General features: G+C 42.4%; 2 protein-coding genes across 6 annotated transcripts; one reads left to right on the top strand and one right to left on the bottom strand.

Annotated features, from left to right (window-relative positions):
- Positions 1 to 3,182: 3,182 nt before the first annotated feature.
- Positions 3,183 to 4,025, top strand: LOC129589229 (uncharacterized protein YwqG-like). Its single transcript, XM_055483828.1, has one exon. It carries the CDS (start codon positions 3,183 to 3,185, stop codon positions 4,023 to 4,025), a length of 843 nt encoding a protein of 280 aa, XP_055339803.1.
- Positions 4,026 to 4,835: 810 nt separating this feature from the next.
- Positions 4,836 to 24,909, bottom strand: LOC129589122 (myosin heavy chain, non-muscle-like). Of its 5 annotated transcripts, none has more exons than XM_055483665.1 (19): positions 24,892 to 24,909; positions 18,772 to 19,212; positions 16,342 to 16,498; positions 14,053 to 14,080; positions 13,715 to 13,829; positions 13,547 to 13,576; positions 13,354 to 13,446; positions 13,119 to 13,281; positions 12,580 to 12,819; positions 12,029 to 12,300; positions 10,830 to 11,948; positions 9,964 to 10,489; positions 8,835 to 9,817; positions 7,770 to 8,513; positions 7,156 to 7,535; positions 6,402 to 6,801; positions 5,920 to 6,134; positions 5,491 to 5,693; positions 4,836 to 5,370 (listed from the first exon to the last, which is right to left on the bottom strand). In XM_055483665.1, the coding sequence occupies exons 2-18, from the start codon at positions 19,120 to 19,122 to the stop codon at positions 5,525 to 5,527; spliced, it is 5,985 nt and encodes a 1,994-aa protein (XP_055339640.1). In that variant the 5' UTR covers positions 19,123 to 19,212; positions 24,892 to 24,909; the 3' UTR covers positions 4,836 to 5,370; positions 5,491 to 5,524. The 5 variants fall into 5 exon arrangements, with proteins under 5 accessions (XP_055339640.1, XP_055339638.1, XP_055339639.1 ...); XM_055483663.1 differs by lacking the exon at positions 24,892 to 24,909 and adding an exon at positions 19,728 to 19,978; XM_055483664.1 differs by lacking the exon at positions 24,892 to 24,909 and adding an exon at positions 19,545 to 19,703.
- Between the last annotated feature and the right edge of the window lie 107 nt (positions 24,910 to 25,016).

Below are 25,016 nucleotides of genomic sequence, written 5' to 3'. Positions count from 1 at the left end.
TCTCCCAGCTAATCGTGCAGATTCTGGTGTTTACAGCGTTGTTTTACCGAAACGATGCAGAGCATCCTCTTTTTGAGATGGCACGCCAAATGGAAACGTTAGCGTCCAGTATATTCGCTCAAACTGAGCCGTACGACAGCACAGAAAACACTTTATCCACCGAAAATTCCATATATTCCGGCGACACCAGTACGAACAAGGCGATAGTTACCGACAGCTCATCGACGGAAACCTGGAGAACTGTGGGCATAGAAGACCTTAATTCCGCTGCCACAACGGATAAAACAACCTTTAATGCTAGTCAGTCCAGTTTCCACAATTCTTCAAAATCCGTTTCGAATTTTTTTATGACTGACATCGACAAAGAAGCCAGTAGTTACGCTTCTAACGATAGCAATGCCGATGCGTACAATGAACTGAACTCCGACGAAGCTCCTGCCGATATTCTTGATGTATTCTCGATATTGGATGACAACTCCAACCCGAATTTTAATTATTTTCCGCCAAACTCTTCAGCTTTTCTACAAAATCTTGGTGTGCAGCACACAGGTGACCTTTTAGATTTTATACACGCGAATGGCAACACCAACCAAAATGCGAACGGTGACACTGACCTTTCGGCTGGACCGAATTCGGACGATGTTGGCGATGATTCTTCAACTTCTGACAACGGGATGCACAATTTTAACGGCATCGCTGAGCCTGGCGATAGCTCTAACCAGTATATTAATTCCGATGCGCGCAGTGAGGTTCTTGATGCATCAGTTATTAACGGTGATGGATTCCAGCGTCCAAATGCTGACGACAATCGACCGCCTATTGACGGATATAATCTCATTCCGAACCCGCATGTGTCTAATAGTTGGTCGGATAAAACAGAGCAGGATGCCGCTGTTAGTTCTAACCACGGCAAAACGTCTCCTGTGCATGTTAGCCTACCCGGAAGTCTGGATCAAGACACGCCCAGCATGTTGCACGGTTTCCGGAACGCTCCGGGGAGACTGTTTCAGGAAGGCGAAATTCCGCGGACGCCACCATATCGCCCAAGAGGTCATGGTGGTGAACACCATGTTCCCCCTTTCAGGTTACCGCATGCGTATCCCATCGGCGAATACTCCCTTCCGAGTCCCGCAAATGGTTTCAGATCAAATGGGCCTAGGCTTGCAAAAACCAGCGCTAACCTTGACGATCCAGTCATGAGTGTTCCGGGTAGAAACGGCACATCGCCCTGGAGCACCGGAAGTAATCACACAAGCCAACGTGCATCGAAAGGTCATGGTACTGTAACTACTGTTAATCGGGAGCCCTTTGCGCGAAACGGTCAGAAGGAAGCCAAGAATTACGGCGGTCGTCGCAAACGCCCACGTGGGCGTGGTCGAGCAACGCATGATCACCATAAAGGCACTTTTGAAGAAAGAAAAGATGTTTACAACAGTCCATTTGCAACGGCTCGGCATGGTCAGTTATTGTAGCAATTTGTCTGGAAAAGGTTTAATTGCATTTAGGTATGTGTTTTCCATACTTTTACGCTATTAATATATACGTGCGTATACGTGGTTGAGGAATACGTAATTTTCTTTTGAGCTTGTTAACACAACTATCACCGAAACTGGTGTGCGAAGAGCACCGAAAAGGGAAGACAACCTAGAAACGAAATAAGAATATGACAATAAACACAACCGGTAGTAGTATTTGCAGCGAATTAGGAAGTAATCCACATTAACTTTCCAACTTTGACCACGTGGTCAAAGCTTGAAAGTTGAAATATCGTGTTAAAAGCTACAACTTTCTATATTTCGACTATTATGGCAAAGCCGATAGCACAGTCGTGTGTTTCAGAATTTTTGAAGCAACTTACCGCACTTGGTGTATACTATCAAATATCTATATACTGTGTACTTACCATTAGTAAACTAGTGTAGATTAGTGTGTTATTGCACATTACGTAATATATATATATTTCAATATATATATATGAAATATATATATATTTCAAGATAAATAATGGTATTTGTACTATTCATGGATCTCCGTCCCCAGTTACGGGAACACTTACCAGCTGAAACGGTCACTCACTTCCGGTCACATTAATACGCTATAAAAGGCTTGCTGAACAGAAACATCGCCGTCAGTGCCCGTCACGAAACTTCATGGGGTAGTTTAGCGTAGTAACTAGTCAAATAAAACAGGCTCTGATGACGATATGGTGAATCACCTACCCAAACGTTTTTATGACAAGTACAACTAACAGATACATGCATCGACAGCACAAAACAACGAGATGCAACATGTTGTAGCATGTCTGCAATATGCCCGTGCGAGAGCAATACTATTTACAGAGCAGTCCATTCTTTTTTCTTGAATTTATTGCCTATTTTGTTTGCTTTACTAGTGGCAAAGTTTTCGCCAGCTGTCTAGCAGCAACGTAGCTGCAGTACGCGTGCGGTGGCCTATGCAGCACGCTGCTGGAATGTAAATCTTCAAAAATTCGTAACTTTGATAGTTTCCGTGTTAAATTTTTCTGTATGAGCTTAAAAAATACAGAATGACGCATACTATTAGGCAGAACAATTGATTTTTTGGTTTCGTCTTGAGGTTTGGCACTGAGAGCATACGTGGTTAGCATAGCCGCCTATAAGAAATCTCGAATGAGTTCTCCATAGGCAGGTATGTTAACAGCACAGGCTCACAATGAATAACCCGAAAATAAAAACGAAAAAACATTTGTTTTGCCTAATAGTATGCGTTATTTAATTTTAAACTCATTAAAATTTAAACAAAGTTACGATTTTGAAGATTTACATACAGCATGCTACTGCTACACCTGCACTAAATCTGCAAACAAAAAAAATAAATCAGAAAAAAATGGACTAAATAATATTATCTCGTAGTATGCGCTTAGATAAAAGCCGAATTGCTTTTCTCCACTTCTCACTCTCGTATAACTGCAGCTGCCTCGGATGTTAAAAGCTGATTTCTATCGATATTTTTATTTTTAATTTATTGTACTGTCGTTTTGCAGCTTTGTACATACGATACCTGTTCATACTTATTAAGTGTACAAGTATCTGTCTAGTCAGCGTTTTAACAATTGACTTCGTTTGGTGGTGCTTCGGAATCAGATTAACTTGTAACTTGTAAGATTGAGTTTTAAGAAGACACTGAAGCAGCCACACATTCCCATGGATTCCCGGGCATTACCCGTCATTCCGCCTGAACTGGCTCCCTTCGCTGAGAAGATCCGCGCGACGCTGAAGGATGCCGTCAACATCAAACTGCACCCGGCCAAAAACTTGCAGCCGTGGCAGAGCAAAGTGGGCGGAACGCCGTACCTCCCTAAATCAGCCGAATACCCCCGTAGTTCTGCGGGCAGCGCGTTGCTCTTACTGGCGCAGATCAACTTCGCCGAAACACCCCGTCTCAGCGGTTATCCGGACAAGGGAATCCTGCAGTTCTTCATCGATCCCACGGACGATATGATGGGGCTGAATCTGAATTCCAATGCTAGTACCACCGAACAGGATTTGTTCCGTGTCCAGTATTTCCCTGATGTGACAGAAGATGCATCGCAGCTGCAGACCGAACTGCCGTTCCGCATTGAGGGCGAGAACATCGTGGACGTCGCGTCCGGGAAAGAATCGCAGATGTACTGGCCGCTGGAGCGAAACGTGGAGTTGGCCATGGAGTTCCAGCCCTTCCAGCAGTACATGACGCCCAATGATTACCGTCGGGAAGAGATTTTTGGGGGTGAGACGTACGACACCCGCCCCGAGGCGTACGAGGCCTTCGATGAGCATCTGCGGTCAAACGGACACCAGATCGGCGGGTATCCCGTCTTCACGCAGGAAGATCCCCGGACGGGCTCCAGCGATCTGCGCGGCTATGAGCTCTTGTTCCAGCTGGATAGTGACGGAACGAACGGGATCATGTGGGGCGACATGGGAGTGGGGAATTTCTTCATCCGGCCGGAAGATCTGGAGAAACGAGATTTTTCGAAAGTGGCGTACAATTGGGATTGTTGCTGAGCCTCGTCGCGTTGACCGGCACCGTAGTTTTTTTGGAAAAATGTTAATAATTATATTGTGGGTTTAGTCGCTGGGATCCGGAGCGGTGTGACACACCGGTGATAATTTTGAACTAGACATGATCTTGATGGGTGTAACCTTGGGGCGCTGGGCTCGTAATACGTTATTTTAATATTTTTTGTGAATTCATATAGTTTCTACTACTAGCAGTCAGCTGCATCGCGCGCGCATGTGATCTGTGTTAAATTTTCAAACAGTTTGTAGCGATGCGTGCGAGTTGCGAACGTTTTTAGTTCTACAAGTTCTGAACGAACGTGCTTAGTTCTACAAGTTCTGAACAGGATCAATCGCTGATTGATAAATAAATTTTATTGATTTTCGTTTGCAACGAAATTTCCACAGTATCTTTGGTTTGTTGAGAGTGGCTCGGCGAGTTTATACTACTAGTGAGTCGGCGAAGTCCGCCTGGGCAGGCGACCGGGCGCCGTGAAACGCATTTAATCAAGGGAGCAGACAGAAATTCGTTAGACACACGCTCTGTCTAACTCTGTACTCTTGATTAAAAGCGGTGCCCGTTTTACGGTTTACGGCGGACTTCGCCGACTCACTACTGTGTTGCCGGAAACGCCGTTGTGTTACAGTACTTAAAACTTGATATTCTTTCGCGTTATTTGATGATATTTTTGGTGAGTTTGTTAATTATTTGCTAAGAAAATCTGCACTTTGAGGTGTTGGTACTTGGTTATTTGTTTCTACACACTTTGTTGTTTCCAAAATTTTGTGTTAATTTTCACGACCGAAAACACAAAATTTGAACTGAACGTTTAATACAACAAATCAACATGCTGTCAGTACGTTACTGCTTATTGGGCACTCCGAAAAATAGCTGCCAACATACAAAGCATCCCATATATATTCGTATATATCAAAACAAAATTCATTCGTAAAACATGCTTAACTGCTCACTGTCAGACGCAAGCCGCTAAATTCAATCAAACGCTTAAAAAAATCTAAACATTTTAATGAAAAGGAAATTAAGCGCAACAGCTGTTACAAAATGGAGCAATATTAAAAAACAGGAAATTACAGCTGGAAATGTGCAACAGGCATCCATCAACTTGGTCACACCCAATGAAGAAATCAATAAGGGAAGCTTTAAACAAACGCCGCCCAATATCCGCCTCCCCACTGCGCAAAAAATCCAACCTTTGATAAAAAAATGGCAAAACACCAAACGAAGACATAGTGAAATGAGAAAAGCATTAATAAGTTTCATTTCTGCATTCTGTAGGCATCAATCCAATCACGGGACACAGTTCCAGCACTGTCCACACTTGTCGAAATCCTACGGGAAAACGATTTCTCAAATTTAATAATACCATACGACTCATAATATAATATTATTGTAACACATCCAACACTTGTTAAAAAAATAAAACGATCAGAAATGTGGCGGCTGATTTACAAGAAAATGGTCCTTCAGTAATCAAATCTCCCCCTCAGTCTTTCTCGTCGCCATTGATGGACTCATCATCGACGAGCGACGATGAACCCGACAGGTTCAGCGATCCAGATTCCCCGTCGCCATGCGGTGTGCCTTGGGAACGGCCGGCGCCATTGTTAATCGAGTAGCTGCGCGGTGTGCCCAGAGAAACACCTGTTCCACGTCTGCAAAGTAAACGCTGTTAAGAAACGATATCAAACGTGAATGTACAGCAGTAATGACACAAACTATCAGTAGCATAACGGAATTTACTGCATCAAATAAACACACTTAAGCCAAATATGCAAGACTAATCAATATGCGTATGTGTTCTAAAACAACCTATTTCTGACTAAGAATTTCACTTATCCAAACTAGCAAACATGGTCTCTCAAAATATTTAAAAGGTACCTCATTTTGAGTTTCAGGGCGTTCAGCTCGTTGCTCAGCTTCTCCTTATCGGCATGCGCCTCATCATATTCGTTCTGGATCTTTCGACGTTTCTCCCGTTCACGATTATATTCAACCTCAGTGTCCTCTAGCTGCTGCTTCAAAGCCTTGACTCTTTGGTTTGTTTTTTCGCACAAATCACGCTGCTGGTCACCGTTGCGTCGCTCATCCTCGGCCTACAATCAAATGCAAAATTACTGATTTACACCAAGACCGAAGCAGTAACAGCGATAACATTTCGCACGGCTAATTCAAATTCCACAAAAGTAAAAACAGTATCGATGCTAACCGGTGACTTCAGAGAAGAAAAACATAACTGGAAAGCACAAGCAAATCACAAAATTCAGATTTAAAGTCTAAAAAATACATGTAAAGTTTCTCTGCAAAATGCGTTACATACAAAACTGCATACTAAAAAATATTTGCACCAATATACTGCTTACCTGCAAAGAGAGTTCTCTCATGCGCTTTTCTTGCTTCCGAACATTCTTGGACAAGATCTGTTTCTCCCGGGTTTCGGCTTCCAGCTGCGACTCCAGATTCTGTATTTGCAGTTCCATTTGCCCCAACTGGGCTCGGAGTTTGCCGCGTCCTTGTGCTTCCGCTTCTTCCAGTTTGATACGCAGTTCGCGGGCAGCCCGTTCCGCTGCTGAGCGTTCGGACTCCAGTGTCTGGATACGCAGTCGCTCATTAGCCAGCTCGGCATTGATTTTATCGCGCTCCTGGGTAAGCTTGTTGCGAGCCTCCATCATCATATCGTTATCGGTCTGCTTGTCCTCCAGTTCCTCTTCCAACTGGGCAATACGACCTTCCAGCCGACGTTTCTCGTCGGTCAGATTATTCCTGAAAGCGCAAAAACTTTAGCTACCTACTGAGCACGCGAAGTCAATGAAACAATATGTGACCATTCTAGTGGCCATAATGAAACAATATGTGGCCATAATTTAACAAATAACTGAACTGGCAACCGAACATATGAAACTAGAAAGTTCCACTTAATTGTTAAATTAATTCCAACTAAACGCTGAAAATGTGTCATACAGAAAACCTGACTGCCGCCACCAGAAAATAAACTGTTTTGCCAGTTCATTAAGCAATAACAACAAGCAGCAACAAGAATACAGCTAGCAACCGAAGCAAATTTTAGTAGGCAGATCTCCCCATTAAACACTTAATCATATTATGTAATGCACCTACCGCATCGTAATGATGCTTTGCAGTTCCCCTTCCATGTCCTCCCGTTCGGATTCGGCGGCGCGGCGTGCCTTCTCAGCGGCAATGGCTGCTTCTTGGTACTGTGCACACTGGTTTTCCAGCACTTTATACCGCTTTTCTAAGTCTTTATACACGCCGCCCGTCTGATCCTTTTGTGCTTTGAATTCATCAATTTCTCTCTGGTAGTCCTTGATCTGGTTCTGCAATTTTTTAAGATGTTTGACGGAATCATCACGCACACGACTGACCAGCTCCAGCTGCTGCTCCAGATCCTTCATGTCCGTCTCGGCTTTCTTCTTGGCCGCCAAGGCACTAGCACGCTCTTTTCGCTCCTGTTCCAGCTCCAGCTCCATGTCGCGTACCTGTTGTTAAAATAGCAATCATTGGCTGATCTGTGGCTGTAGCGGCCACGAGAACGGAATTTTTAAACTTCAAATAAATCCCTGACGCCAAGTCAAAAAGGTAAAATTAAATGAACATCAAAAGAGCGTAATCACTGCAGTTTGTGTAGTGCCGTCAAAATAAAAAACTGATGCCTCGAGGCAGCCAACTCAATCGGCAATAATATCAACCCTATGTTTCTCTGCAAAGCGCACCTGCTTAACCAAGCCCTTCCGTTTGTCTTCGGCCTGTTCTTCGCGTATGACCAGTTCCCGTTCGTATTGCGCCTTAGCAGCTTGGAAATTAACTTCCACGCGCAGCTTAGCGTCTTCCGCCATCGTGTAGTCATCTTCCAGCTCTTCCAAACGTAGGCGCTGCTCTTCAAGCTGCTGCTCTAGTTGACGTTTGGCCCGATCCAGCTCCATGACACTCTTTCCTGTCATATCCTTACTATCCATCAGCGATTCCAGCTCTCCTTGCTGCTGTTTACGAATACGTTCACTTTCGTCCAGTTTGTCGCGGATATCGTCAAACTCCCGCTGCAGCGACAGGAGGCGAGTTTCCTTCTCGCGCACATCCCGCTCCACATTGTCCTTTTCTTGGATGAGTTTCTCTGTGCGGGCTTTTTCTTCGGCGATCATCTGGTCAAATTTGCGCTGCTTCCGGTCAATATTGCTGAACGTGGCACGGAAATTCTCCAGCTCGTGCTGGGCATCCTCCAGTTCGGTTTGAGCGTTGCGCTGACCTTTCTCGGCCTTTTCACGGGCGGATTCCACATCCTGGAGACGATGGTGCAGCTCGTCCATTTCTTTTTGCATCGACTTGCGCATGGTTTCCACGGATTCGCGGACCTGCGTGTCGTCGTCGAGTTTCCGGCGTAATTCAGTATTTTTACGCTTCTCATCCTCGACCAGGCGCTCCAGGTTTTTTTTGGCGTTCTCTTCTTCTTCCAGCAGCTCCTGTTTTTGATAAAGTCTCTGTTTTATCGTGAATATGCAGAAGTGGGAGAAAGTAAAATCAAATCAAAGCAAACAGAATTGAAAAAATTTGCCAAAACAAGAATTATCGCGGCTAGCAGGTAGTAGACTCCAAAGAGAAACTATATGCCAAACTTGTCTTAACATACATGTGCGGAAAAGAAACTGTTTTTGAAATCAATGGTGCACATTTAACCTAATTCGTTTAACAATTTGTCTCGGCTGACGAAAATTAAAAACCAGTCCAAATGAAAAGGAACAAAAACATAAGGAAACAAAATCAAATCTGAAAAAGCGATTTACCTTAAATGTATCGATTTCCGGTTCTAAAGCACGAACTCTGGCGTAGTAGGCCAGCTTCTGATTGCTTTCTTCCTCTAATCGGCGCTGCAGTTCCACAATCTGTACCGCCAGATTCTCCTCATTCTTCATAACCTTGGTTGCCCGTTTATCAATCTCCGCAATCTGTGAATTTGCTGTATCGAGTTCCAAGGCCAAGCGAGCGCTCTTTTCCACCACATCGGCACGCTGTTTTTCCATTTCGGCAAACTTCAACGACCACTCTTGGGCCTGGGCTTCCGTTTGTTTGCGGCGTTTCTCGGACTCAGTTTTCTGAGTGGTTAATGTCTTGATCTCATTTGCCATATCAACGGCATCTGCTTCCAGACGGTTTTTGTCTTTTTCCACTGAGGCTTTGGCGCGTTTCGCCGCTTCCAACTGCTCCGTCAGTTGTTCAAGCTGACTATTATACCGATGCCGTACTTCCATTAGTGTGGCTTCATGAACCTTGGCCTCTTCGTCGGCATTCTTCTTAATCAACTTTACTTCCTCCTCGCGCTTCTTCAGAAGATCTCCCTGAGACGTACCCACATCCACCGATTCCATCAGTTCCATCTTCAGGGCTTCCAGCTCTTCACTGAGATCTCGTTTTTGGCGCTCTGCCTTGTTGCGAGCATCCTTCTCCGTTTCCAGGTCTTCCAGGGTTTCCGTGAGCTGATTCTGAATTTCGCGTAGCTGTTTCTGCGCGGCTAACCGTGTGGCCGCTTCCTCGTCCACCTTCGTCATGGACTGGGCCAGTTCTTCTTCCTTGCGGGCCAGAGCAATCTGGATTTCGTCCAACTGGTTGCGTTTTTCGGTCAGGTGTTCGCGCAGGTCACCCACTTCGGCGTCGGCTTTCCGTCGGAGACGGTCAAGTTCTTGCCGTGCTGCAGTTTCTCGCTGAAGGCGCTCTTCCATTTCCGCTACAGTGCTTTCCAGTTTCTGTTTCTGCTTGAGTAACACTTTGCCTAAAACACAAAAGCAAGAAAATACTCTTCATGAAAAGATAAATAAGACGCTAACCAAGCAAATTAGTGCACACCTAAAAAGTTACACTCGAAACGAGAAATGAATAACACAACCAGCGCCCAAAAAAATCGAAGAAAACAGTCACCTTTTTCGACCTCCTCGGCCAGCTGCTGCGTTAGCTCAGCAATGCGATCTTCCAGCGCCTTCTTCTCTCTTTGCAGCCGATCGAGCATACTCTGACTGCCGGCCAAATCATCATCCATCTTCTTCTTGAGTGATTCCATGTGGGATTTCTCCAGGAGAAGCTTCTGCTTGGCATTCTGCTCCTCCTCCAGCTCCTCTTCCAAATCACGGATGGTCTCCTGCATCTTCTTCTTCTCCTGGGTGAGACCATTGGTCCGGTTTTCTTCCTCTTCCAACCGGCTCTCGGTATCATGCAGCACTTCCTCCAGCTCCTGTAGGCGTGTCTGGGTGCGGGCGCGCATCTCTTCTGCTTCCGCACAGGCTTCGGTTTCCGACTGCAGCTGTTCGCTAAGGACGGCCTTTTCTTCTTGCAGTTGCTCGCAGCGTTTTTCGAAATCAACAATATCTAGGGACAGTCGATCAAGCTTTTCTTTCGTTGCCTTCAATTCCTCTTCCTTAACATGGACTTTCTCTTCGGCATTCGTAACCTGAAACACAATTTTCGAAGCTTTGTTGCCCAAAATAAAAAATCCTTCTGCACGTACAAGTGAACAATCAAATTTCAATTTGGTAAACATATACAAAAACAATCTTATTTTTACCATACAAAAAATATTCCAACAATGATAAGCAATGTCAAACTTCAAATGGAAAAAGACACGGGTGCGAACTCAGCGAAGCTAGCACACTGCAGAAGAACAACTGTAAGGAATCTACACCCCATAAAATCAAAGTGGACATAAAACGCCCTCGAACATCATCATTTTAGTTTACCAAATAAACTCGATTCAATGCAAATCAATTCAGAGAAACAGCGAAAATCCATACCTGCAGTAGCGGCTTAACCTTGGTAAACAACCGCCACCATTCCCAGTTGCGTAACTTCAAATATGCCGCACAGTTACGCTGAATAACCCGTATGGCATTCAGCTGCTGCAGCCGCTTCTGATAATTCTTCCGTGACAAGAACCCACGGCAAAACGCCTGGATATGGGTAATCAACTGGGAAAGCTTGGCATCGCGCTCCTCTTCCAAATGCGCCAGTACGCCGCCCCGGAAGAAGATCTTACTCCGCCCGATCCGATATAGCGTATCCTTCAGCTCCAGCGCATTGATCATCATCTCCACCGCCCGGCGTCCATCCATGAATCCCTTGGGGATGATGTTGGGGGTGAGCAGCTCATAGCGCTGTCGGAATTCCTGGAAAGGAATCCGATTGGGAAAGCCCTGCCGACAGATTCTGATCCCCTCCAAAACACCATTACACCGCAGCTGATCCAGCACCAGAATGGCATCAATCTTTCCGTGTCGTTTCTCCAAATTGGGCAAGATACAGCGGACAAAGTTGGGATTGGTCTCACGTAGGGTGTTCATCAACTTGGCCAGCTGTTCTTTGTACGTCTGCCCGACAGTGCGGAACATGCCCTTGCGGGTACGTGCGCCAAACTGCGTTTCCATACCCACGGCCGCACCCATTCCCACAATATCCGCATCCTTCCAGATGGACGCCACAAAGGGATCCTGTGAACTCTGCAGTAACTGCACAATGTTTTCATTCAACGGATCCATATTCTTCATCAGCCACATGTCCGCGGAGTAATCCACGCGGCCAGCGTAGTGGACAATGCTGAAATGCGCTACGGAACGGAAATCCGTGCGACTGAATTTGGGGTGATCACGAGTGAAAGGCTCTGTGGACAGTTTCTCCACAAAGGATTTGTCGGTGGTCTTTGGAAGCATACATTCATCGTCCAGTAGACTGAATATTCCTGTTGGCTTCTCAATTAAGTCAATGGTCGGCTGCAGATCCAAACCGAAATCAATGAACGTCCACTTGATGTTCTCTTTCTGGTATTCTTCTTGCTCCAGTACGAACATGGTATGGTTGAACAGCTGCTGCAGTTTCTCATTCGTGTAATTTATGCACAACTGCTCAAACGAGTTAACCTACAATTGTACCGCACACAATCAACAAATGCGCAATTCAGTTATAAAATAGCCGACGATGGTTTCCTCCCTTGACTTACCTCGAAAATCTCGAAGCCCGCAATATCCAGAATACCAATGAAGGATGTGCCTTGGCGTTTAGTGCGATCCAGCGATTTGTTGATGCGCATCACCAGCCATTTAAACATGCGCTCATAGCAGGCTTTAGCGATGGCTTCGGTGGAGAACTCCGCTTGCTCTTTTGTCTGGGCTTTCGTCACAAAATCCCGACCGACTTTAATCTTGGGCTTGAGAATGGCGCGGGTCAGTTCGATAACGTTCGTTCCTAGCATGTGGCTGATCTTTTGCATCACTGCAGGCAAGACAAACTGATGTTGCGCGCATATAATTAACCTCTAACTATGATTAATGACATCAGTGTTTTTATGAACCCGAACATCTACTCAATAGAAAACCTACGTAAACCAATTACAGGCAAAAATAGAAAACAAATTATGTTTGATCAGGGTTGCTTCATATTAGTGGATCCATAAATCAAAGTTGTGAAGGAATATGAAATAAGTCTAGACAAAATTATCGGCCGTTCAGTAAAAGCCGTTCAGATAGTAGATAATGAAAGCCAATTTTTTACCGGTATCATCTGGAAGGATTGCTTGATCTGAATTCTTCTCCTGCTTGAAGTGTAGATTGCCAAATTGCAGCACGGCCGACACAATTTTGAGCACGGAAGAGACATCTTCCTGGTTCATGCCCATGATCTGCATGGCCTTCACAGTGTTCTGGAATTCCAAATTATCGTCCACACCGGGAACCGGCAGATTCCCGTTGGACAGGAACCGGTAGTTTTTGAAATCTTCCAGCAAAAACTCATCTAGAAACAGATATGCACTTACAACACCACTCCAGTTTACAGATTTCCTACAATTTTACAGGCATTCAAATTATAAAGTAAATTTAGGCGTAAACACATTTCCAGTCTAACGCTGGAAATGTGTTTACGTCGTTAAGTTGTTTTATGAATAACAACAAAAGAATTTGTTGTTTTATGAACTAGATTTAAATTAATTAAGAAGTTTAACGCTTATTAATTAGATTTAAATCTAATTCATAAAACAACAAGTTCTTTTGTATAAAACCTACTCTAGTTGCAAATTGTTTTAGCGTATTTACCGCGCTGAGCTTTGCTGGACCCGAGGAGAAACTGGTAAAAAATATGGAATGTACGCTCATCCTTAGCCTGCCGAATAGCACGGGATTTTTCCAGCAGGTAAGTCTCAATATTAGCACCCGAGATGTAGCCGCTGATATCAAAATTAATTCTGATGAATTTACCCTGCAGAGAAAAAAACACGCAATCCTCACTTAAGCGATCAAACCGGCACACCATAAGACAATCGAGTCATACAAATCGAGATGAGTTGTCGTTCTTGACTGTCTTGGCGTTACCAAACGCCTCCAAAATAGGATTGGCCTGCAGCAACTGCTGCTCAAGCTCGCCCTGTAAGCAAACATTAATCAGCAATTAACATGCAACAAAACATGGCTTCAATATGGAAAATTAAAATCAACAATATTAAGCGTGCAGGGAGGCTACTCACAACATTGGAAGAAAGGGTCGAGGTGACATGCTGAAAAATGGGCAGAAAACATAGAAAATGAAAAAAATCAGGCAATCAGGCAGATTGGCCAACAAATATTGAAATCAATACAAAATCAGGATGAAACAGATAAAAGACCAAATTCCCAAAAAGGAAACCGAAACGTACCGCGTGTAGCGAAGAATTTGAGGCAGATGAACTTTTCTGTTTGGAAGCGGCCACGCAGGCCAAATACTGTATGACTTTCTTCGTGTTTTCGGTTTTTCCGGCTCCAGATTCTCCCCTACAAAAAATCAGCTGCAAATTTGAATCCAAATTTGAATTTGAATCTCCAAATTTGAATCCCAAATTTGAATCTCTTAAAGCAATACGAAACAATGTCCATATTTAGAACAAGTGTAACCAGATGGAAGAGATCTGCGATATGCACGTATTCGTAATGACAAATTTGAAATTTAAACGATTCACGTCGGCAGAGAAAAAAATAAACTATGCAGTGAACTTACGTGCACAAAATGGACTGGTCTTCCCGATCTGAAAATAAAATATACTTATTTTTACAACGGTAGCAAACAAATAATATAATAAAATTAAAGCAAGTAATATCCCGAACAGGCACATCGCGTCATAACCCAAACTTCCAAGCTATCGACCGTGCTTTATTACGAGTATTAAAAAAAGTGTAATAAATGCGATCAGTACTTTAGTTATACTCGTACTCGAATGGATAGATCTTCAGAGAAGAAAGACAGAATATGTACTAACAGGGGCGGTGAAGTTAGAGTGCCTGGATTTGATAACATTTATCGCAAGACTGCAAAAAAATCGCGAGAAAGCGTTTTCTATAAACTATTTCACTCCATTTGAACAAGATAAATTACTTGAAACAAATGAAGTTTTACATCTTGGATGTGAACGTTTTTTCTCGCAGATGTCGTTTATTATGACGCTACATTTATCCCTAAACAGGATGAATGCCCGTCAGCTGCATTTTATGATGTCCGCACAAAATAACTCTTTCAAATGCGGTAATGACCTATTCCTCCCTTCGCGCAATGCAGGCCCCGGTTGCAGTGTCGCAATGATTCTGGATAAGTGAAGAATAATAAGAGTGTACGGCACGATACACATCACATTACCCAACCCAATTTATCAATACACCAAAAAATTGGCCTCGTAAACAAAAGCTGTCACACTTCCGGGGCTGCCGCGGTGTCGCATTCTGACTCACAAGTCAGCTGCGGGAGCAACGACCACCACCGCGCGGAGCGCTCCAGAACCAGCCCGGCCTACTTTTTTACTGGCACAGGCCGGGGAATGGGTCCGTAAGAAAAACATTGAAGATTTTTCTAATCCACAAACGCGCTAAACGGAAATCGATCCGTGTTACGAATATAATCGATTCGGAGTATTCTTGACATACTTTAAACAGCTGATCATGTGGTAAGATTGACGATTTCGCAGCGCTGCCCGAATAAGGGACAGATGCAAGTATACAGAAAATGTGGAAAGCGTTGTTGTAGTTTTCCGGCGAGACAAATACGACAAATATAAACAAGTGTTCACACTCTACTGAAACTGAAAATAATTATTTAAACTAATATAAAATTTTATGTCCGGGCGATTTTCCATATCGATCAAAATAGTTAATACTGTTAAAAAATGTTCTTTTAACTCAGATTACTGATACCATCATAAAGAACTTCACAAAGATTCCATACACTCTTGACTTTCTCATACCGTAAAGCTTTATTGCTCTTATATCATTTCAAGTTATCTAGTTCACTGCCGACGAGCTTAACAACCCGAAAATTATGTCCATGACAGGTCTCCGCGTACTGGAGATAGTTAACAGCATTCTCACGACTAAACAGCTTACGTGCCAAATAAAAATGCCGGCTGAGCGCAAATTATTTAACGCCGTACCTACAGGAATGTGACTGCGCTTCTTGCAAAACTGATCTTTTATGCGATCAAGGTCTATCGATAGTACTCGTACATTATTAATTCGATATTGCAAGTAAACAAAATACGATGATAATAATATAGCAACTACAATAATGCCCAACAAAATCGCTGGAGATATGCTCATTTCTGTAATACAACAATGGCTGACAGTCCTGATAGTCAAATCACACAAAAATCACATAAAACTCATTTTAGAATAGTTCTCAAACTACTTACAAGTTAGTCTAAATTTTATGGAAAATAAAGGCAACTTATTGCTCAAACGATTAAAGGGTTACCGTGATCTACAAATTTATCGCTAATTTTTTAGTTCTTTTGAGCTAAATTACGCCGAATTTGGCTCTAATATGAGAAAACTTAGCCCTGTACCAACAAGGATCAACCAAATGGTCTCAACACGGAAACTAAGTCAAACATCCTTTCGGTACGATAAGTGTCAACTCAACTAAAAATTTCAACAACGAAAATCCACACAGCGGCTATATCAGGGAAAATCTTCGCACTGCTTCAACAGACAGTTTATTTTTTCACACAGCATGTCCTATCGGCCACGAGAAAGTGTCCCCGGCTTCTAACGATTTAAACTTTACGAATCCCGCTGTCGCGTTTGCATTCCACAAGCCGCAATCACCAAAAACGACTATTTACTTGCCGTCTATCAAAAACTTCGCGGAAGATACACTTTCCGCCATTATTCTCGGTGGAGCGGCGGTTCAAAGGTTGAGCACAAGTGTCAGTTATTGAATATGAGCCAGATGGCTATGAACGAGTCATTTCATCTCCATTGTGAATCAACCACTCAGGCCTAGCAGACGAGCGAAACCCACCTTGCAGCATCGATCGGTATGCGGTATCCGTAATGGCGAAGACATGAGGTGGCATTTCATGTCGCTTCTTCCCCTTGTACATCTCAATCACACGTTCCGTGTAGATTGGCAGTTTTTTGTACGGATTGACCACGACGCAAAAGAGGCCGGAGTATGTCTAAAGAATATAAAAGTAAGAACGAATTCCTGTATAAATAATCAATTTGAATCAAACACATGTTATACAAACAATAACAAAGAGCATAATCGTAACTCCTTAAGAACTTCAGAGTATACCTAAATGCGATGGCTTGAATGCGTTTGATTCCATAAATTATTTGATATACAGCAACATCACGCAAATATTTTTCAGCTTTTTCAGTTTCCTTCATTTTCCATTTCCAAAATCTGAATTCTTAGTTTTATTTTTATGCTTTTATGAAACCAAACACGAAAAGAACGAGCAACAAGCAACAGATATTTCCTTAGAATCCAGTTATTTGTATTTGTTTGTGAAGCGTTTAATTTTTTTCATTGCGCATAATAATGTAAACAAATTACTTGCGTCAATAACGAAAAAATTATGCCACAGTACAGCATCAAGCCCACATTGCTACATTCTTTTGCCGTTCTTTTTACATTCCTACACACACCCCCCAAAAAACATCAGCACCGAAACGTGCAAGTACTCTGTATACTTGTGTGAAAAGAGCATCACCGCCACCAATGACAGAAGCGTGGCCTCATTCTCTTTTTGGTAGCCACTTAAGTATGCAAATATGTATCTTCCAGTGATTAGTGATATATGACATGAACCCATTGAAACGCTACGACAAGACAATCGCTCGACCGAAGAAAAACAGCAATAGACAATTTTACAAGTTCATAAAATAAAGCAGAAACCGTAAACATGATAAAACATAACTATAGCTCTGATGTTCTAATAAATAACGGACATGCTAACCAACAAAAGATTAACTGAACTTCGATGGTGAGGATAACTGCTACAAAAATATTTTTACAGAGAGAAGCAATTGCTTCTGCAAATAAAAAACAACCTGACACGGTTTCTTATCAAATATATATATATTCCATTTTTGCAACTGCGGCTCTCTGATCAAAAATAACTGATCTAATTTTCCAGCAGACGTTTTCCGGCTCAGTTTGTGCTGCCGGTGCGCTGACAACCCAATGACCCCAAGTCACCTTCACAAAGAGCGTGGCAGTTAGTTAGCTAAACATATGCGATCCTGCTGTATTATAAACATATTACTGCGATTGAATAATCCCTGGTTAAACTGCAACGATGAATTATAACATTTTTCTCCTAACGATACAAAATAGTACTTATTTTGTCAAACAACAAACAACGTCATCGTTTGATGAGAAGAGATAAAACGCTACTCGAACGCATGAGTCACATTCCCATCCTGTGTGCGATGATTATTCGCCATAAACGGCAACTTGGAGATTTTTCCCCAAAAAGAGGTGGACTTGTCATTCGGATAAGTCGGTCACACACCATATCGATCTCTTGTGAAGTCAAGCAATTCAATTTTGTTTAACTAACAACAAACAAACGCTCGTAACGGAAACCAAAGAGACGAAGTCTATTATGCACGCAGCATATGAAATCCGGCAAATGCCAACTTACAATTAGATTTTCTGCGCGCCAAATATACCCATAAAAATTATAACGCATACGATATAAAACCGAAAGTTTTCTTTAACGATCCTTTAGCTTCTCTCCGCACTAGTAAATTCAAGAGCATCAATAGGAAGGAAGTTCAAAGAACTATACTCACGAGCGATGGGCAATTTTAAAAATCATAACAGGTTTTTCTTCGCATTGATTCTTCAGCCCAACTCTATACTTCTACCTTTGGTTTCATATCCGATGAAAGCGAAATGACTATTTGCATTTCACATCGCACTGCTCAGATCACAGCTCAAAACAATTAGAACGATTTCTGAAGCAATCGGCATTCAAGACAGTTTTTTTTGGGAATCAAAATTAACTGTCTTAGTTAATTTTGATTCCCAAAAATTTAACAACTGGGAATTTTTTAACAATCAAAATAAAAACAACTGACTGCTGCCAAACATCCCCAGTCCGAAGTCCGAACACGCTAAGTGCGGGCGCCAAATTTTAATATACATAAGTGCGGGCATTAACAGTTTTAGGCAGGAAGAAAATTACTTTGAATTTCTATTTGTCAGTCTAATTTTTTTTTAACTGAGGTATTATTACTTGTCATAATTAATTCATAATTCACAATGCGTATGGCAGTTCATATTTACCATTATCTGTATTAACAATCAAAGTCTTACAGTCAACGTAGAAATTAGGATCAGACAAATTCTAAACGTTCAGCAGATCATACAGGTATACATATTAAAATTGTTACTGGAAAATTCAAAAGTCCCATGGACATCGAACAATACACTTACATATATCAGTCCCGAATAATAACGGTCTTTGAGATTGAACAACACACTGGCTTCGTTCAAGCAGGTAAGTTCCGCCATATCCTCCACTTTATTGAACTTGGGAGGATTCATCTTCTGGACGTCGGCCTTATTCACCACGGTCTTCTTACCCGACTCCTCCAGGACCACCTCGTATTTATCATCCTTCAATTCAGCTTTTATACTGGCTGCCACGAAGCCTTCCTTTTCGTGGGGGACCCAGACCAGCTTCTTGGCGGCCCATTCTGTCTGCGTGGCGGGATCATTGGCGAAGTTCTTATTCTCCACCGCCAGATATTTCATGGCCAGATTATCCTCCGACAGGGTGGCCATGACGCCGCCACAACACGGGGATAAATCAGATTACGGAAAGCCGGGAAAGGGATAGTATTTTGCTCTCTCTTGCGGATGTAACGGCACAGTCTACAAACCAGCAAACAACAACAACGTTCATTGAAGAACCTTGAACGACCAGGAAGTGTTCGTCAATTGATCTCGCATCACCGCTACGCACAAACGCACAACAGTCAAACCGGATAAAATCTTTTTAACAGCGGACAACAACAGTAGAAAACGTACGCTGGGGAGAAAAACGGTCTGAGCAGTTAGTGGTGGCCACCCAAGCTAGTATGGCGAAAATGCTCGCGGCGTCAGCACATATTCAAACATCTCTCTCTCTTTCACTTGGAACTGAATCTTCGTTTCTCGCTCTTTTTACATGCAGAGTACTGGCTACACTTTTCACGGACACTCACGTATGAAATTTTTGTAGACGTTGTGTACACGAGCGGTACCATGTAATCCGATACGTGGAGGATTTTATGGCTGGGTACGACCACCGACTACGACGCTGCACACTCAAACGGCATTACAGCAGACGTGATACACTGGAATGCACTGCCGTAGATTCGCCACCTGTTATTTCACTTCTTGCTTACCTCTGCAGTGCAAGCACCAATAACCACCCAGTACAATAAATTCAAATGCAAAATGATACGATTACAGCATTTCAAGTAGTTTTTCTACAGAACCGAGTCCGTACATAGTATATCAATGAAAAAATAAATTTTCGTGTAGGAAAAAATTCGAAAACACCGAAAAGGAATCAACACGTTTGAAATGTTTGTTGCTATTTCAGCCGCAGCAGGGAAAGGCGATTGTACGGTCAACACCGATCCAGCCGTCACCACTCGAGTCGAACCGAACCAATCGCCAGCCGCGGTGAATCATGAACCTTACTGCCTATTCGCAAACATTGGCCAATCAGAGCAGTCAGTAACCAGTTCCTGAAAGAAAGTTTTAAATCTGCAATAAGGACAGCAAAAATGCATAGCGTTTTTGGATGACAAATGCTTAACCGACAACGTTCAGGACTCCAGATGTTCGAAGGTGCACCATCATTAAAAAGTAAAGATACAGTTTGGGCAATATCGTGCGGGTAGCAGCAGAACCAGTGAGGCAGGGGGCGTCAAAATCTGGCGAAAAGGGGGGTCAAAGTTTGAAGGGCCAAATTCGTTTCCGAAAAGCCGAAAATTTAACAGGGGGGCAAACAGATTTTTCGAGTATAAAATTTGACAATCGCTGTTTATTTTTAAATGTTAAAATCAAGGTGATTATCAGTAGTGAGTCGGCGAAACAGGTGTGAACTCGTGATCTACGTTACATGATTTCCTTCTGATTGGTCGTCATCTTTGCTGTTGTGCCGTCACCGCAGTGTCAGCCAGCCGAAGGTGGACGCAGGACTGCCCACGTCAGCCTGAAGTGCTAAGCGGTTTTCGTACGTTGCCTCATTCCCCTTTGAAAAGTTTCTGGCATTTATACTCTGAGAATGAGATTCAATATTTGCTGCTTGTTATTTTGTGCCTGTATAAACTATAAAAGGCTACCGATCACTTCGGCCGTTTTCATTTCATCCGCGTTCATTTCGGCCGCCGTTCACTTCGGCCGCCGATCACTTCGGCCACAGTTCATTTCGGCAAACCCTCAGTTAAACTTAATTTGTGCAGAAAGCCTTAATTCCGATGTAACTTTGACATAGTAATTTAAATCCAGAAAAATCTAAAAAAATGACCTTTGATTGACATCCAGTCCTGGAATGAGTAAAAAATGAACAGAACTAAGAAAGACAATCATTATCAAAAATTAGCAATTTAACACAGACAGACAGTGAGACATTCAGAAGAAACTCAAACAATGGTTCGAAGATATCTAAGAAACTACAGGCCATCGAATGAACCCCACCGTCCTTGGATTTAAAAAACAAAAAATCTTAAGAAAACCCAACAAATTCTAACATAATTCAAAAAGTCTTAGAAAACTTAAGAGACCCATAGAAAAATTAAGAAAGCCAAATAACCTAAAATAACCAACCAATACCAAGAATAACATAAGAAAATCTAAGAAAAACGAAGAAACCCTAAGAAAACATAAGAAACCTAAGAAATCCAAAAAACCTAAGAAAACCTAAAAACCCAAAGAATAACGTAAGAAACCTAAGAATAACCTAAAAAAACCTAAGATAACCAAAGAAACCTAAGAAACTTAAGATAACCTAAGACAACATAAGAATAACCTAAGAAACCTAAAAAACCTAAGATAACCGAAGAATAACCTAAGAAACCTAAGATACCTAAGATACCTGAGAAACCTGAGAAACCTAAGAAACCTAAGAAACCTAAGAAACCTAAGAAACCTAAGAAACCTAAGAAAACTAAGACACCAAAGATAACATAAGATAAAATTACAAAACCATAAGACATCTAAGATAACATAAGAATAACATAAGAAAAATAAGTTAACATAAAAATAACATAAGAAATTTAAGATATAACCCAAGAATAGCCCAAGAAACCTGAGAAGCCTAAGAAAGCTAAGAAACGTAAGATAACCTAAGATAACATAAGAATAATCTAAGAAACCTAGGATAACATAAGAATAACATAAGAAACCTGAGATAACCGAAGAATAACCTAAGAAACCTAAGATAACCTGAAAATAAATTAAGAAACCTAAGAAAACCCAAAATAGCATAAGAATAACCTAAGAAACCTAAGAAACCTAAAATAACTTAAGAAAAATGAGAAACCTATAATAACCTACGAAATGATCTGCAGTGGAGCCAGATTACGTTGCCAGTTAGGGATGGTGGGCTGGGGCTGCGAACCACTGAATCGCTTGTATTTCCTGCCTTTTTGGCATCGGCGTATTCGGTGATTGCGTCAGTCTCGGAAATCTACCAGCCCGCGACGGCGGCGCTCCTGGATCCTGTAGTACAGCAGTGGACGAAGTACACCCTTTGCGAGCCCCCAGCCGAAGAGAACAGAAAGTTCCAGTAAACATGGGATCGACCACCGATAGACCGTGTCGTATCCTCGTTGAGATTAGCTGCCACGAATAAAACGGAAAAGGCCGTATTACTGGCTGCCCTGCACCGCGACTCTGGCGCTTGGTTAAATGCCCTCCCAGCACCTAATCTGCGTACATTCCTGCGAGACGAGGAAGTTAGAGTGGGCGTCGCTCTACGCTTTGGGCTTCCTGTTGTAGAGGAACACGACTGCGTGAATTGTGGGAGTCATGTGGAAATTAACGGTCACCATGGACTGTCCTGTTCAGGCAGCAAAGGTAGATGGTCGCGGCATGTCGAACTGAACAACGAAGTTAAACGGGGCTTGGAGATTGCGGGTTATCCTTGCCAAAGCGAACCGGTCGGATTGTCTGCACGCAATAACAAGCGGCCAGACGGCATGACCTTGATTCCTGTGCGGGATGGTAAAGCGCTTGTGTGGGACGCGACTTGCTGGGATACTGTGGCGGTGTCTCATGTGCATGCCAGCTCGAAGAAAGCGGGAAGTGTAGCACAACTGGCCGAAGCAAGCAAGCGTCGGACATACGATTTTATCGAAGAAATGGGATATCTGTTTTAGCCGCTGGCAGTCGAGACGTTCGGGACTTTCGGAATGCCTTTTGCCGAGCTGATCCGTTTCGTCGGCAGAAAAATCCGTGAAGTTACCGGCGAACCTAGATCTACCGCCTTTTTAAGACAACGATTTAGTTTAGCTGTAATCCGTGGAAATGCTGCAGCTGTTTTTAGTACACTGCCTGCACGTCCGAAGGCTACGAGTGGCTATAATGATTTTGGATGCTTTTTTAATGTTTACATTCGATCATTTTTATTAGTGTAAATCAGCGCAGGCATGTTGTTATGAATACTGGCTGTTGTCGATAAAGAACACAAGTTAACATAAAAATAACATAAGAAATTTAAGATATAAACCAAGAGTAGCCCAAGAAACCTGAGAAGCCTAAGAAAGCTAAGAAACTTAAGATAACATAAGAATAACCTAAGAAACCTAAGAAACCTAAGAAACCTAAGAAACCTAAGAAACCTAAGAAACCTAAGAAACCTAAGAAACCTAAGAAATCTAAGAAATCTAAGAAACCTAAGAAACCTAAGAAACCTAAGAAACCTAAGAAACCTAAGAAACCTAAGAAACCTAAGAAACCTAAGAAACCTAAGAAACCTAAGAAACCTGCAAATAACCTAAGAAACCTAAGATAACCCAAAATAACATAAGAATAACCTAAGAAAACTAAGAAACCTAGAAACCTAAGAAACTAAAGAAGCCTAAGATACCTTAGAAACTTTAAAAACCTAAGAAACCTAAGAAACCTAAGAAACCTATGAAACCTAAGAAACCTAAAAAACCCAAGTAACCTAATCGCCTAACAAATCTACCGCCTTTTTAAGACAACGATTTAGTTTAGCTGTAATCCGTGGAAATGCTGCAGCTGTTTTTGGTACACTGCCTGCACGTCCGAAGGCCACGAGTGACTATAACGATTTGGATGCTTTTTTAATGTTTAAATTCGATCATTTTTATTAGTGTAAATCAGCGCAGGCATGTTGTTATGAATACTGGCTGTTGTCGATAAAGAACACAAGTTAACATAAAAATAACAAAAGAAATTTAAGATATAAACCAAGAGTAGCCCAAGAAACCTGAGAAGCCTAAGAAAGCTAAGAAACTTAAGATAACATAAGAATAACCTAAAAAACCTAGGATAACCGAAGAATAACCTAAGAAACCTAAGATAACCCAAAATAACATAAGAATAACCTGAGAAACCTAAGAAACCTAAGGAAACCTAAGAAACCTAAGAAACTTAAGAAACCTAAAAAACCTAAGATAACATTTGAGCAACCTAAGAACCTAAGAAACCTAAAAAACGTAAGAAACCTAAGAAACCTGAGAAACTTAAGATAACCAAGGATAACATTAAAAAATAACCTAAGAAACCTAAGAAATCTAAGAAACCTAAGAAACCTAAGAAACCTAAGAAACATGGGAAACCTAAGAAACCTGAGAAAACTAAGACTCCAAAGATAACATAAGATAACATAACAAAACCATAAGACACCTAAGATAACATAAGAATAACATAAGAAACCTAAGTTAACATAAAAATAACATAAGAAATTTAAGATATGTTATTGGACGAAGTGTACGGGTTTAAATGATGAACTGCGTAATTTTGCTTTTAACCTATGTTAATGAATAACCCAATTAAAGCATTACTTGCTTCTAAAACTGCATGTCAACTTTGTGGGATCATATCTCAGTCCAGACTGATTTTCTTCAGTTGAAACTTGAAACCGATATTTCGTGGTCACGCCCGCGTTGGAGGGGGGAAGGGGCGGCAGCCTTGGGAAGGGGCGGCGGCCTTCCCCCCTAGTTTTCGATTTTTGGCCGCCGGGGGGGCTGCGATTTTTCGGTTTTTGACCGCCGGGAGGCGCATTTAAAGTATGGCGCCCCTCTTCCTCTAGTTTCTGGCCGCCACCCAAGCGGTTTTTAGGCAAAACACCACCCCCGGCGGCCTTCCGCCCCCACCCTTTACCAAAAAACACCAGCGCGGGCCTTTTTCTGGTAAACAAAATAAGTGGTGGCGGCGCTTCGCGCATAATGTGTTTACACCGGTAGAGCACTCTCTTTTTACACTGTTGGGAAGACTGGCACAGTAAGTTGATGGTGTGAACATAACACGAAGACCGACCACAGAATTCCTGCTGCAAATACCAGGAGATACGAGAAGAAAAATACTCACCAATCCGATACGTATGGGTCACCAAGCGATACTATAAAGAAAGATCGAAGGCAGGTTGTCCTCGTTCAGATTAAATCTTGGTCTCTCGGGGTTGCAACCGGTGTGTTAGCGGTGACTAGCTTCTC

Source organism: Paramacrobiotus metropolitanus, unplaced genomic scaffold, assembly GCF_019649055.1.
Source record: "Paramacrobiotus metropolitanus isolate TYO unplaced genomic scaffold, Prichtersi_v1.0 Parri_scaffold0000033, whole genome shotgun sequence".
Lineage (NCBI taxonomy): Eukaryota > Metazoa > Tardigrada > Eutardigrada > Parachela > Macrobiotidae > Paramacrobiotus > Paramacrobiotus metropolitanus.
Note: the sequence above shows the minus strand (reverse complement) of the source record. Positions and strands in the feature narration are given on the sequence as shown.

Bases quoted from the DNA above. Each gene is read 5' to 3' on its own strand.
- LOC129589229 (XM_055483828.1), top strand. From the start codon at position 3,183: ATGGATTCCCGGGCATTACCCGTCATTCCGCCTGAACTGGCTCCCTTC.
- LOC129589122 (XM_055483665.1), bottom strand. From the start codon at position 19,122: ATGGCCACCCTGTCGGAGGATAATCTGGCCATGAAATATCTGGCGGTG. The intron at 12,820-13,118 runs GTAAATACGCTA...ATCTGTTTCTAG, and splicing joins GTCCAGCAAAGCTCAGCGCG to ATGAGTTTTTGCTGGAAGAT. The intron at 10,490-10,829 runs GTATGGATTTTC...ATTGTGTTTCAG, and splicing joins AGGTTAAGCCGCTACTGCAG to GTTACGAATGCCGAAGAGAA.